Source organism: Falco cherrug, chromosome 2, assembly GCF_023634085.1.
Source record: "Falco cherrug isolate bFalChe1 chromosome 2, bFalChe1.pri, whole genome shotgun sequence".
Classification (NCBI taxonomy): Eukaryota; Metazoa; Chordata; class Aves; order Falconiformes; family Falconidae; genus Falco; species Falco cherrug.
In genome coordinates, this window is record NC_073698.1 from 72035690 (window position 1) to 72049624 (window position 13935).

The 13935-nt window shown below is 38.5% G+C and overlaps 1 protein-coding gene across 1 annotated transcript in view; it reads left to right on the forward strand.

Moving 5' to 3' along the window:
- Positions 1-266: 266 nt before the first annotated feature.
- The window catches only part of LOC102046998 (gamma-aminobutyric acid type A receptor subunit gamma3), a 154285-nt gene continuing 140616 nt past the window's right edge, over positions 267-13935 (forward strand). The window contains exons 1-2 of the mRNA XM_014279459.3: positions 267-464; positions 3006-3088. Of these exons, the coding sequence (XP_014134934.2) occupies positions 310-464; positions 3006-3088 (238 nt within the window). The 5' untranslated portion in view covers positions 267-309. The remainder of the gene's footprint in view (positions 465-3005; positions 3089-13935) is intronic.

A 13935-nucleotide genomic window follows, 5' to 3' on the forward strand; every position in this document is an offset into this window, starting at 1 on the left:
CAATAGAATGTGCTAGTGCAGAAATTGTTATGGCACAAGACCAAGGCAAGTGCAATGTTTGGCCTGTTTTCCAAAGTAGTTAGAGGGGGGAAATTTTTTTCTTAGGCAGTAAAAAAGGAAAACATAGCTCCATTGGCCTGAATGTATTCTGATGCTCTACACCTGGACAGACCTTACCAAACACCAAATAGTAGTGGGAAGTGTGGAACTGATTTTAATTTGTTTATCATGCTTTCATTGCAGGAATATCAAATTGATATATTTTTTGCCCAGACGTGGACAGATAGCCGTCTTCGCTTCAACAGCACCATGAAAATACTGACTCTGAACAGCAACATGGTGGGCTTGATCTGGATCCCAGACACAATTTTTCGTAACTCAAAGACCGCGGAGGCTCACTGGATCACCACCCCCAACCAGCTCCTCCGCATATGGAATGATGGCAAGATCTTGTACACCCTCAGGTAAGCACTCGGCAAGATGCAGAGCTGAAAGCTTTTCCTGCCTCTGGCGTAGTAGTAGTAATTTTCAATGGTATCTTCATTCTCCTCTGCTGTTTTCTTCCTGATGCTTGCCTAATCATGCTTGAAAAATACCGAAGTATTCAGGCGAAAGTAGTGCTGAGTTTAAAAAACAAAGTCTTGTCTTTCTAAAAAAGAGACCTGGAGAACTGGAAATGGGTCTGTCTGAATTGTAGAAGCTGAGCTTTTTAGTGCTGTAATAAAATTAGGAGCATGTAGTCCCATAAAACCTGTCAGAAACCTTTTTGATCAGAGATAGATCAGCGATAGATATCAGCAGGGCTAGATAAAGTATTTCTAGATTTATGCTAATGTCAATACTTGATTCTTCAAATAAGTCATGCTGAAAGATAGTCTGTCACATTGCATCACAAGGGTAAATTGCTGGAGGAAAGGCTTTTAGTGTTTTTCTAATCTATATGATACCATCAACTGGATGGTATCAGAAATACTGTCTATATTTGCATTAAAAAAGCCTGTGAAAATGAAAAATGTGTTTACTTATGGAAGAGATGAATTGCTCAGAAGGGAGTTCTGCCATAAGCTGTATTCCATATGGCAAACTGTTTCAGAACTACCCCTTTCATGCTACATTTTCTTCAGTGATTGTGTTCAGCCCTCTCAGTGCAACCTTAAGTTTTGATCATACTTGCAGTTGCACTCCAAGAGAAAGTCTTCGGCAAAAAATAAGAAAGGAATTAAACAGCTGGAAAAGCTACTGATATTTTTAGTGCCCTTCCCTTCTTAGGCTTGCTCCATCATGAAAAGCTCTTGCTTATTTTAGTAGCCTTTAGCTAAAGACATCAGTTATTAGGATGTCAACTCCAGTACCCTCTTGGTTGTGTTTTTTTGTTTGTTTGTTTTCTGCTTTGTTTTGCAATTAAGCCCTGTTGCAGTATTACAGTTAATTATCTACCTACTAGTATTTAGGCTTACATACCTATCACTAAAGAAGTAATTTGTTGTATGAACTGCAAAATTTGCCTGAAACAGCTAAAAAAAAAAAAGGGGGGGTGTGATACTTGCCCCAGTGGATTGTTTGGGTGAGCATTTTTAGTTTGTGAAAAATGTTTTGAGTCTTTTTCACCTACTCAGGTCAGCCTCTTTTTTTACTTAAGAGGAGCTGTTAGTGATCATTGTTCACTGATAACACCATGTAATTCAAAACCAATTTATCTGACTTAAGTGTCAGAATTGGTATGGCACGGAAGCAGTAACAACTGTGCTGTTTCTTCAGCCTCTTCAGGCCAATTCACCCTACTTCTTGCCTCTGCTGTGTCCAGAGTATTCCTTCCTGGGTTCTTCTTCCAGCCAGCCTTTCCTCATCCAGGCCTTCTTCTTCTCCCATGGCCTCTCCTACATCTGGGGTGCTCTCTCACCTCCCTCTACTTCTTCCAAGTCTGTCTTCACCCAGTACTCCTCTTCCATCTCCCTTAGAGCTATTTAACTACTTAGCAGCAACCAGCCACAGCTGCACCTTATCTACATCAGCCAACCCACCGCCCCTGAAGCCAGCCCACAGCTGTATATTATCAATGTTAACTAACCTGCCTTCAATCCTCTATAATTCCTCTGCACTGTAATACTGCAAATCCTTTTCTAGTGTCAGTTCTAAAAAAGTTAAGTTCCTCACAAGTGACCTTCTCCAAGACAGAGGTTTTCTCTGCTATCCTAAGTCTGAGACACAAATCTTTCCCCATCCAGTCTGTTAGCTTTTGAATTGGTTTAAAAAAAAGAAAAGAAGCCAACAAAAACCCTTGTGCCCTATGCTTTCTGCATAAATTCAGGCATGCAATTAATGTAAAGTCTGTTTCTTGAAAAAGACTGTGTAATAACTAGCAATCTACCTGGGTAAATAGATTTACTTTCTAAGTTAGCAGATTGAAGATTATCTGGTTTTAACAGTAATTTTAAAATCAGCTCCATTCATAGTGTCCGTTGTGTTACGGATATCATGTAAAATAAGCTTTCAAGTGGGGCTGAAGAGATTTTTGCTGATCTCATTTTTACATCTGTACAGCTGAGATTTATTGAGTTTTTGAGAAACAGCCCAAAATGATTGAAAGAATTTTAAGTTCACACTATAAGTAAATTTGGAGACTGTTCCATATTCTTTATGAGGTTTTAATTTAGTGGAATCACATACCACCACATCAGCAGTATTCCTGTTGTTTTTCTAAAGAATAGTTTTCCCATCCCATGTCCTTCAGTGATGAATTGTCTAGAGAAAAGGATATGTGCAGATTTCTTGGGATCAAGAAATTCGTAATGATGTGCCTGAAATTTTTTGTGAATTTACATAATTATTATTGTTTTGGATCAATTCTAAATAACCAATAAACAATCTGCAAATACAGTCCTTTCCTTTCAGGCCTTGCTTATGCATGTCAAAGCGCTCTTGCATGATACCTACAGTTACCCTGCCTTTTCCTCTGACTGTTCATTGTGTTGATGTGCAGTAACAAATGCTTGGTTTCTCCATAGGCTTACCATCAATGCTGAGTGCCAGCTGCAGCTGCACAATTTCCCAATGGATGAACACTCATGTCCTCTGATATTCTCTAGCTGTAAGTAATACTTTGATGCCTGTTGTGTATGACTAGTACGCAGAGGTACAAATTTAATTCTTCTTTCTGTCAGGTTGTTCAACCATTCCACAACAGGTATAGAAAGTTTAGGTTTGCTTAAATATTCAAGGAATTTTTGTTTTCCTCACAAGCATTCCTGGTTGATATATTTATGCCATGAATTCTTCTGTGGATTGACTGTTATTTTTTCCAGAACCAGTCTTTCTAGTTGATAGACTTTCAGTGAGAGCCGATATTCATACCAGTCTGTGTTATGTTAATCTATACAATCGTGTGACATGCAAATAAGAATAGAAGTTGCAGTGTTCTTGTGGAGGGAGGTGCACAGCTTGGGGACATGCAAAGCAATCTCTGAATGTCTAAGTTAATAACAAGTATCATGGTAATGCCTCTTTGTTCCATAATAACAGTAAATGGTGTAACATAAATCTCATTTTCCTTTTATTGCTCAGTTTGTCCGGTAGTCACAATGTTGTATGTGGTGGTGTTGGTATATTTAGAATCTACCTAACAGGCAAAACAAATACATTGGTGAAAAGGATGGAAAACAAAAGTCAGGTGAGTTATTCTTGGGGTCCAATATTACTGTGAGAAAAAGTTATCTTAATGCTGATTCATTTGGAAAAGCTTGAGAGCTGTCCGCTCATGGGTGCACCTGCACAGTTTTGTTATCACACAATGTGAATGTTTTACAAACTTTTTTAAAAGATTCTCCACTAAAGATTTTTCTTTTGATAGATGCCAAGAATCAGGATCTGTGTTCTGAATGGGAAATGTTTTATCTTTCTATTTAGAAAATAGCTTTTTTTCCATCTTCTCTTAAAACGTGATAGAAGAATAACACTATTTAATGTCTTCATAATATGTATGCTGTTGTGATAGTAGGGTATTAATTTCCATGTATGAAAAGTATACAAACAGTAATCCTCAATTAGAAACCAGATTTGAATTTCAGCTGATCCAGGGTGTATTATTCATTTTCCCCAGGAAAACGTTTTTTAAAAATCTGCCAGTGTAAACAACTCCCTTTCCCCCAAAACATTATCACTACATTGCCATTTTTTATGATCTATGTATATAAGTGATCCTGGTCAAAAATACACAGCAGTGTGTTTCATTCAGGTGTGTGGAATATATGCATAATCAACAAGAGGCAGATAGCTCTGGAATGAGCTTTCATGTTAATGAACATTTCTTACTGAACTATATGCACCCCAGCTATCTTTCATTACTGCATCAAGCTACTCTTACCTTGTGGCAACTGCTATTGATTTGTTGAGGTACAGGGAAAGGAGTGTGTGATCTTAAAACTTAAACCCCAGTCCAGAGATACTAACTAAACCTACCACATAAATTTGATAGTTTCTGTGCTAGCAATACCCGAAGAAGGAGAACTCTAATAGAAAACACTTCAGACTTGCATTCCCCAACAGCTAGACAGTTGCCGAATGCAAGTAATTTATGCTTTGTGGTTTCTGTTTAAAGAGGGAGGATATCAGTGGGAACTTAAAAAGGCTCTGCTCAATGGCAAAGTTTCAAATACATCTTGATTTAAAGAGGTTCCTCCTAATTTAGACCTATTATCTCGGCGCCCTTCTGCCACTGAAAACATACCTGTATTGCCATTATACATGTACTGCCATCTATGGAGATGGAGACTACATAAGATCAAGCAGAAGCTGAATGTGTCACAGTTTCAATGTGCATTCTTTGTAGTTTCTTGCCAGATGGAAAAACCCATGCAGGAATATTAAAATAATGTTTTATAGTTTTGTCGACCTTTTTGGTCATGTTGATAACAAGGGTTTATTTCTTTAGGTTCATACTGAATTGTGTTCTTTTCCTTGAACACTTTTAGCACTACTGTTATAATATTAGGAAATCTGTATGATTTGTTTCTTTCATAACTTGGCTGTATTTTCTATGTTGCATACTTTCATAGCAGTCTCAAGATACATGGCACGCAGTGGTACTTAAGAAATGAATGACTGAGTGGATGCCTGAATGATTTATTACTGCCTGCTATGACAGGTTTCTGAGTGGACAAGCTGATTACTGATTCCAAGATGTATGTCTTCAAACGAAATAAAAATGGTTGTAGAATTCACAGCACAGCTCCTCTTCCCTGTGCATCCCTTTCGTTTGTTCCTCAGCACAAGACAGATCTTCATAGTTTCCACTGTAGGCAAGCACGAAAAAGCACAAGTTTTGGAGAATATTCCCTGCAGCTCTGCACACACATGAACAAGGTTAAAATTTGAAATTTCTTACTTTTTATATAAATTTCCCATGACATTTCAGAAATGTGAAACTAATCTCAAATTGTTTCTGGAGTATTTTCCTCTAGTGCCAACTAATTCACACCCTAACCCAGCTGTTACTCTGGGGACAGTTGATTTTTCTTCCACTGGAATTCTGAGCTCTACTTGGTCTGTTGCCAGGATGAATAAGGACAAATCAGCAGCTTATAAACAAGAGACCATCTTAGTATGATAACAGTGGTTACTAAAACCTACCTACCCCTTCCTGTGGAAAATCTCATTCAAGAATGGTTCCTGGAGCTCTTTAGTCTTTTTTACAGGAGTTACAAAGTATTGAAATAATTTGAAAGCTCTTTACTCTCAACTTTTGTGTGTGCTTCAGGTGGACATGATGAGATGAATCATCTGGCATATTAGGGCATGTGGTAGGTGCATGTCTGTTGTTGCTGTCCTTACACGATGTGTGCTTAGCACGCTGCTTACATGAAAAGTTGAGCCCAGTGGCATAATTCAGGGCTGCTATGCAATGCAACAGCTCTTTCCCACTCTGAGTACCAGATTGGTTTCATCAGCCACTTGTGGCAAGCAGGATTCATTAATACAGAGATGCCAGAACGTTGGCATCAATGTCAATGAATGTATGGAATGAATGTGCGTTTCTTGTGAATGGGAAGAAAGAATCACTGCTGTGGCTTGATCATAGTGTAGCAATCTTTGATAAATATTGATCAATATGATCACATTTTCCTCATATGGTTTTAAAGTACTATATACTACTGTATAAAAATATTCTGTCAGTGTGGTTCTTCATTTGGGTGAATTTATCCTCCTGAGCCAAGGGAGGCTGCTGTGCTACTTCTGGCACTCAAGTAGCATATTAAACTGTCTTGGTTATCTCTGTTCAGCACTGATTTGAGCATTGTGGAAATAATTTTAGAATTCTGCCATAAAATTTAGTTTATTGGGGGAGTTAGGACTTACATAAATATCAGTAAGGAAGAGGAGATGCTCTGAAGGACAATGTCAGCACAAGAATAAGCAAATAAGATGCAGGCAACAAGATGCGGTCTGGAAATGAGAAGTTAAATACAATTAATTGTGGAAGTCCTACCATTGGATACTATGGGTGTTAAAATTTTATAAGGATTCAAAACCGTTTGGACAAATCATTGGAAGAAGAATGCATTGGGAGCTATTAAGCATAATGAGATCACTCCGTACTAATGGGCACTATTTTTTTATTTTATTCTGAGGGAGTAAGAACATTTCACAATAAATAGTAGATAAAAGTGGCTGTGTGGCTAAGCTACTTAAAGGAGCTCTTCTACATTAGAGTCATCACATGACTGGCTTCCAGCTGGCCTACATGGTTTTGGTTTTCCTTTATCACCCACTGGTGGGCACTGCTGAATGTTCTGGATTTTCTTAATTTGGGAGGACTAGGCACACTGCAGAATAATGTGAGTGTGTTTGTACCCACATCTGCACAACAGTTAATTGTTTGAGGTGTTCATTTCTTCAGCCCAGCACAACCTTCACCTCTTCTCCCGATCAATGTACTCAAGATTAACTTAAATTCATGACATTCCCTGAGGTGACAACATATGACAGCCATACCAGAATGAAGCCGACAAACCCATTACACCTTGTTTAGAACATCTGGTCAACTCACTTTTTAATGATATACAAGGAGCTTTATGGTGGGAATCTGTGCTAGTTGCGTACCTGAGGTCTGAAACAATCTGTAAAGCCAACCTTCAGGCTTTGTCAGATGCAGTAATACTGAGCTGCAGCACAAACTGACAGGATAAACATAATAAGATTGAATTTATTAATGGGCTTTCATTGCTTTGTTTTTATTGCTGCTGTTCTGATCAAACTGCAGACAGACACTGTTGTTCCCTTTCAAAAGCACCTTAAATTCAGGCAATAGATGTTACAACATTTTTTGCAGCCAATTACTTTTTCTTAGTGAGAAGGTCTGCAGCGTCCTGAGTTGCCCATGACTGGAGGACTGCTGCAAGGCAGGAAAAGGTGGGCATTCCCGGAATGCGATTCCTACTGCAAGCACTAAAATATACACCAACAATTCGAGTGTTTTCCATTCTGTTGAAAACAGAGGAAATTAGAATTTCCAGCTATTGATGGTCCAGTTTGCTCAGTCAGGTCTTAAAACATGTACTTTTAGCCTTCTAAAAGTTCGTGGGCTTTTTTTGTCAGGTGATGTACAAGAGCACGCAAAGTATTGCAGAAAAAAGCAAGAAATGTGAAATAAATTTAACATAGTGCTTGAAAGAAACAGATACTGTCTTTCTAAATATAAACTCAGTTCAATCAAATGTTCCCCCTTTGAACGTGAAACCTCTCATGGATATGCAGTCAGTACTTTGAGCCTCATATCGTTAATTTTCTAACTGAACTAGCTGTCATTGCCAATTTTAATATGTTTCTCCTAGCCTAGAAAAGTAAATGCTGGTTTTGTTGTATGAGCTGTGCTTTGTTTCATCTCATGTATCATCAGCAGAATCATTAATAAGGTCTGAGGGCAGAATTTTACTCCTGATGAAGAACAGGCCAGAAGGAACACAGTTCATATCTCAGTAGGAGTTTCATTAAAGATGCTGGGAAGACATTACAATATGCAGAAAGAGCTTTAATCCACATCTGAACTTCCCATCTGTGCTCTTTGTAATGGGCTGAACCAGATCATGTGACATCAATGGAATTCTTGATTCAGGTTTTGTGACAAGCATATTTTAGCAGTTGTAGCTTTTTCCTCTTCAAGGAAAGTAGAAATTAAGGTACTGGGATGCATCCATCCTTCTCTTCAGAAAGCTTCCTTTTCCAGAGAAGAGTCAAAACAGAGAAGAAAGAAGAATTATATTTATGGAAAATTTAGCCTTTGAAAGTTTCCTTCCAAACCCTGTATTTAGCATATGACTTGTGTCATATATGACAATTCATGAATACAATATGTGAAGCATATCTGTGATAAATCCCTCCTCTTATTCATCTGCTAATCCCTCTTATACACAGACATTTCCATATTTTCTTATCTTTGTTGCCCTCTTTTGGACTTTACTGTTTTCATTACACATTTTTTCAAATACCTTGGCTGTTGTACAAGGCAGTATTCAAAAACAAGTTGACCATTCCAAAGATTTATGAGGAGTGCATGATTCTTTAGGAATCTTCTTTGCTTTCATTAACCTGTAAGCATTACTGTTTCTAAGCATTTTTTTTCTCCTGAGGTACCCACAATGACACCTGGATATAGTGAATTTGAAATATGTTATAATCTTATATGAGTAATTTCATTTCTTCATTCCAATAACCATTCTGAGTGTAATCTGCTGCTGCGTTGCTCAGCTGTAACCCGAGGTTACCTAAAAGGGTAAGCTCTCCTTAGGTTTCCCTAAAATTCCCTGTAGGCGTTTCTTTTTTTTATCTAACATAAATAATGTATTTTTTCTTAGAAAGTAAAATATTTATCCAGTTCCTTGACTACTTGCTACTTACTAATTCATTACTACTTTTCTGTGTGTGACTCAATAAATTTCTTGGTATGTTAAGAGATACTGCATTAAGTATCTTGTAGATTTTTTATGACTCTCTATGTCATAGCCAAGACTCATAAAAATTTTACAAGGTAGTTTGCATTTGAAGTTCTGCTAATTTTTGTCTAATTGCTCCAATAGGATGTACTATATATCTATGAAATTGGTCAAATTCATCCATGGTATAAGTACATTCACTGTAAAGTTACACTTCCTAACTCTGATTCATAGGATACTTATACCAAACCAGTACATATTGTAAGTAGTAGTGTGGCGCTACTCTTTCTTTTAGTCTTCTGTCTCATTGCTCAAGATATATCAGAGACACTTTTCTAAACATGTACAGCTATATGGCTAAATGCTGGTTCCAAATTTATATAATATGTTGTGATATAGCGTAGAGGAATGAAGCTGGATTAATTAGCATTGATAATATACAAGTGTGGGCTGGCTTCGGGGTGGTGGGTTGGCTGATGTAGACAATGTGCAGCTGTGGCTGGTTCTGTTAAGTGGTTGAGAGCCAATGAAGAGAGAGCAGCCGAGGAAGAGAGAGGAGGAAGAAGCAGAGGGAAGGGAAGAGAGAAATGTGCCCTGGATGAGGCAAGATGAGGAGAAGGCAGCAGAGGGACTGGTATGAAGAGTATGTTGGTATGAGATGGTAAAAGACCTTGTTGCAGCTTGATGGTTTGGAGAATGCTGCGACAATATAGGAGTGATAGACTTTAAAATAATCTGATATTGGATCTGATACCTGCCACTACACAAATGATCTCCACTTTGTAGAAAAAGCAGTGAAACGTCTCTGAGGTTGAGGGTTGTCCATTGCCTCCCTGATGATTGGGGAGAGTTGATGGCAGTGATTAATTCATGGATTATCCCTTGCTCTTCTGTTCCTCATAAAGAGCTGAGATTTTGGCCTAGTAGCAGACCAAATGTCTCTCTCCTTTTATAGTGACTCTTGAGATTTTTCTCCATGAGACTGAAGGCTTCTTTGGAGAGGCAGCAGCTGCTGTTACTTCCAGCAAAAATGAGATGCTAGAGTAAAATTGCAGCAAATGCTAATTAGTGAAGCCTAAAATGCTTAACTCATAATATCTTGGGTCCAGTAAACTCTTCCTGACACTCTCTAGATTGATGGTATGCTATCTCATGAACCTGGCATCTACCTGAGTTTTGCAGTTGTCTTCCAAGTATCTTTGGTGTCTCTGTGTACCTTGCACAATTGCCTGAGGAAGATAAGAGGCCTGTGTCACAAACTCTCTAGGCATCTGCTGCAGAGGCCAGGAAAAAAAAAAAAAGCTATTGTTCCAGGATCTGAAGGTTAAGACAGGTAACTGTACTGCAGGAATATAACCACCATCTCTCACTTATATTTAAACAAAAAGACTGGAAGTCCCCAAAATCCCAAGTGCAGTCTGGATTCTCAATGCAACCAGTCTTATTTTTCTGTTTTCTATTAGTCAGATTAAAAAAAATAAATAAGTTAGGAATAACAAAACCTGTCTGAGAGCCTTTTTTTTTCCTTTGGCAAGAATATATGTATCTAACTAAGTTATGCTTATGGTGTCAGGACAAAATAAGAGAAAATGCTGAAACAGGGCAGGTGGCTGGTTGAATGTCTGACAGCTGAATGTATCAGCAAAAGGCCCTGGAGTCTCTGCCATGTGACAATCATTGTTAGTTCCCATGATTTCATCACATCTCATTATATTCAGTATTTACTTGAAGCCAAAACCCCTTTAAGAATGTTATCATGTGCCAATGTGATCTTTCTTTTTTTTTTTTTTTTTTTTTTATAAACATTTGTCAGTGTGACACAAAGCACCACAGGCAGGAATTAAATAGCTTGCTCCCTCAACTGCAATGTAACATGTATTATATACTGTATATTTATATTATTGTTAAGTGCTTATTTAGGTATGTGATAACTGGTTTGCAAATGAATCTGATCTTTACGGAGAAGCTGGTCCATAACATGTAAGCTCCTGGCTGGGCTGTGTTTGTAACTTCTGACATACAGAGCTCATATTTATGATATACAGAGCATCAGGAGACAGTCAGACTCCTTTGCATCTTATTTTTTAACACATGAAGGAATGACTGGTTTTGGCACGCTGTGACAACTATATCACAGGACAAAATGACCATGTTGTACCTGCCAGCTCGTAGCTGTTGGTAACTGGAGTGCATCTATCAATGGCTACAAGCTGTTCAGAAAGGACAGGCCAGGAAGGCAGGGCAGAAGGGCTGCTCTCTACATCAATAAAATAGATAGAGTGTGAAGAACTGTCTGAAAATAGTCACAAGCAACTTGTGGATAAGCTTATGGATAAGAATTAGAGACTGAGGCAACAAAGTGAACCTTGTAGTTGATGTCTAATACAGGCCATCCAGTCAAGGGGAGTCTATTGATGAAACCCTCTTACTCCAGCTACAAGTGGCATCGTGCTTGCATGCTCTTGTCCTTCTGGGGGACTTCAACCACCCCAACATCTGCTGGAAAAGTAGCAGGGCAAGCTATAGGCAATCTAGGAGAGTCCTGGACAGCATTGAGGATAACTTCTTAAGCCAGGTAATAGACAGTCCTACTGTCGTGGAAATGAGTGATACACTTCACTCTTAAGGAGAGAAGCAGCAGTATTTTTATATAAAACAGCAATTTAACAAAATTTCCTAGTAAATGTGACAGTGGTTTAACAAGATTTGATGGCAAGGTGCACCTGATTGTTTCCTGTATAAAGGACAGGGTCAGACAGGACTGTCAGGGAGACCATCCTGTTGGGTGGTGAGATTCAGAAAGGACACTCTTGCATTCTAAACTCCTTCTCAGAGACAAGTTTATGTATGGCTGGATCCAGACTTAGTCCCAGACTTGGTCAACACTTTACATCTAAAGGATTATATGTGCACAATCAATCCTTTCTATCATTTAGCTAAGATTTCAAAGTTTAGCATGCTATTAATCACTGAGAATCTGTTGCAGCAAAGATACTCTCAACCTCGAGGAGTAACCCTGAGAGGCGTCCCTACTCAAGGGGAGATCCTGGAGTGCAGCCCACTGTTGTGCAGGAGAGCTCAGTGGGCCTTGGGCTGTCCACTTTTTATGGAGTGAAATAATTGACTCATAGTCATATTTCAGACCAACAACAGAAGTTTAAGTTTCTTTCAAACTTGGCCTGAGTCAGACGTTGACCAGTACTGTTAGGTGAGTGCATTGTTCAAATTAACCCTTGGCTATTGGGTTATTTGTCTCCCTGGAATGCACTTGGAGCCCCATGCAGCCACCGTGACCAGACCCATCACTCCTCTTTGGGCTATGGGCAGATTTTGGTCATTGGTGGTTATCTTGATCCTTGAAGAAGAAACTTCCTAAGGCACCTTCCAAGATGCATGCTCCATTGTGTGTGCACAGGTGTTACATGGTACGCTTACTTTGGATTCCTTTCTTTTGGAGTGTTACATTTTGGCAAATGCTGATATAATTACATGTGTTTATTCCTTGTAGCCTCCCTTAATGTAATAGAAATGTACATCACAAAATAGAACAAAACATGAAAGTACAAGTCAAAATAACCCACTGCCAGGCAACTTGAAAGCTGCAACAGTTCCCTTCTCCTACCCTTATTTGCACATTTCCAAAGGCAGGAGACAAGCTTGCTTGAATCCAGAAGGTTCAATCTATTTTAGGTCCCTAATAGAATATGTGGCATATTCTTAAAGAAACAAAGAACATATAGTTTTATAATTACATTTTTTTAAAAAAATAAATTTAAAAAAATTGTATTGTCTTTCATGGCCACATCAATGGCCACACTTAAAAGTTACACAAATACATCTCCAAACTGTGAGAACTCGATGGTGTCTTATGAGAAATGAATGGCTGCAGAATTGCTTCCAAGTGTAGAGAAACCATTTGGCACTTTGAGAACCAAGAAGTACTGAACAGGTGTCAGAACCAGAACCAGAGCCAGAACAAATACTGAGTAAAAGTATTGAGGAAGAGAGAATTAATGACCAGAACTGCCAAGGTCAGCCAGGTAACCTGCAGTACGCCACAGAAGTTTAACAAAAGCAGTTACTGTTGACTCTCAAATTAGAGGCATCTTGGCTAGAGCCCAATGGATGCTTGTTACTTTTGCTAGGCTTAACTGACCAATGATAACGAGGTTAGTAGAAGCCATCAAAGGTTTACTCATAACAGTCCCAAAAACCAGTATGAGAACACCAAGTCCTCAACTTATTAGCCGTGTCTTGTCAATTTTATTTACCTTTAAAGCAGCCTGGAAAAACAAGGCAGCCTGGAAACAGGAAAGGTTACCATAAGAAAAGGCCTCTCCCTTTTCTCCCTTCTGCTTCTGCAAAATTAATGGAAAAACTAAAACATACCCCTAGTGCCCGTGGAGCTAAGTGAAGGAAGGAAGGCAGTTGTGCAGCCTTGAATGTTGCTTTGCTAACGGAGCTAGAGGGGAATCACGGAAATGCCCTGTGCATCTGTTCCTATTAGAGGGATGTTGCTGAGGTCTGACTGGCTGGGTCCCTTGCTAGGAAGGGCAGGTCTGCCTCCTTAAAAAGTGACTAACTTTGTGTAATGGGCATGCTATATCATAGATAGTAAAACTAATCCTTTTTCATAGTTAGGTAGCATATATGTCTGTCAAAGTATTCTGGAATGTCTCTTATTACCAGATAACCCCTCAGACAAACAAACAAGTGATAAGATTTAGACAGGAGAAAGCAGAAACATTAATTGAGACATCAAATTTAACTTAATTTTAAATTAAATATATTCTCCCATATGATGTAGATTTAAATTGATTATTCTTTAAGAAATGCTGACGTATTGTACATCTAAATACAGAGATTATTTCTGTGAAATGGAAATTAAGTTATAATTTAATATTTGGCCTAGCTATGCATATTGTAAAGTAATTTATTTTTTCCAGGATTTTTTTTGCATAATGTGACTTCTGGCAGTTTTACTACTAATGTGTTAAAGCTCAAGAGTAGC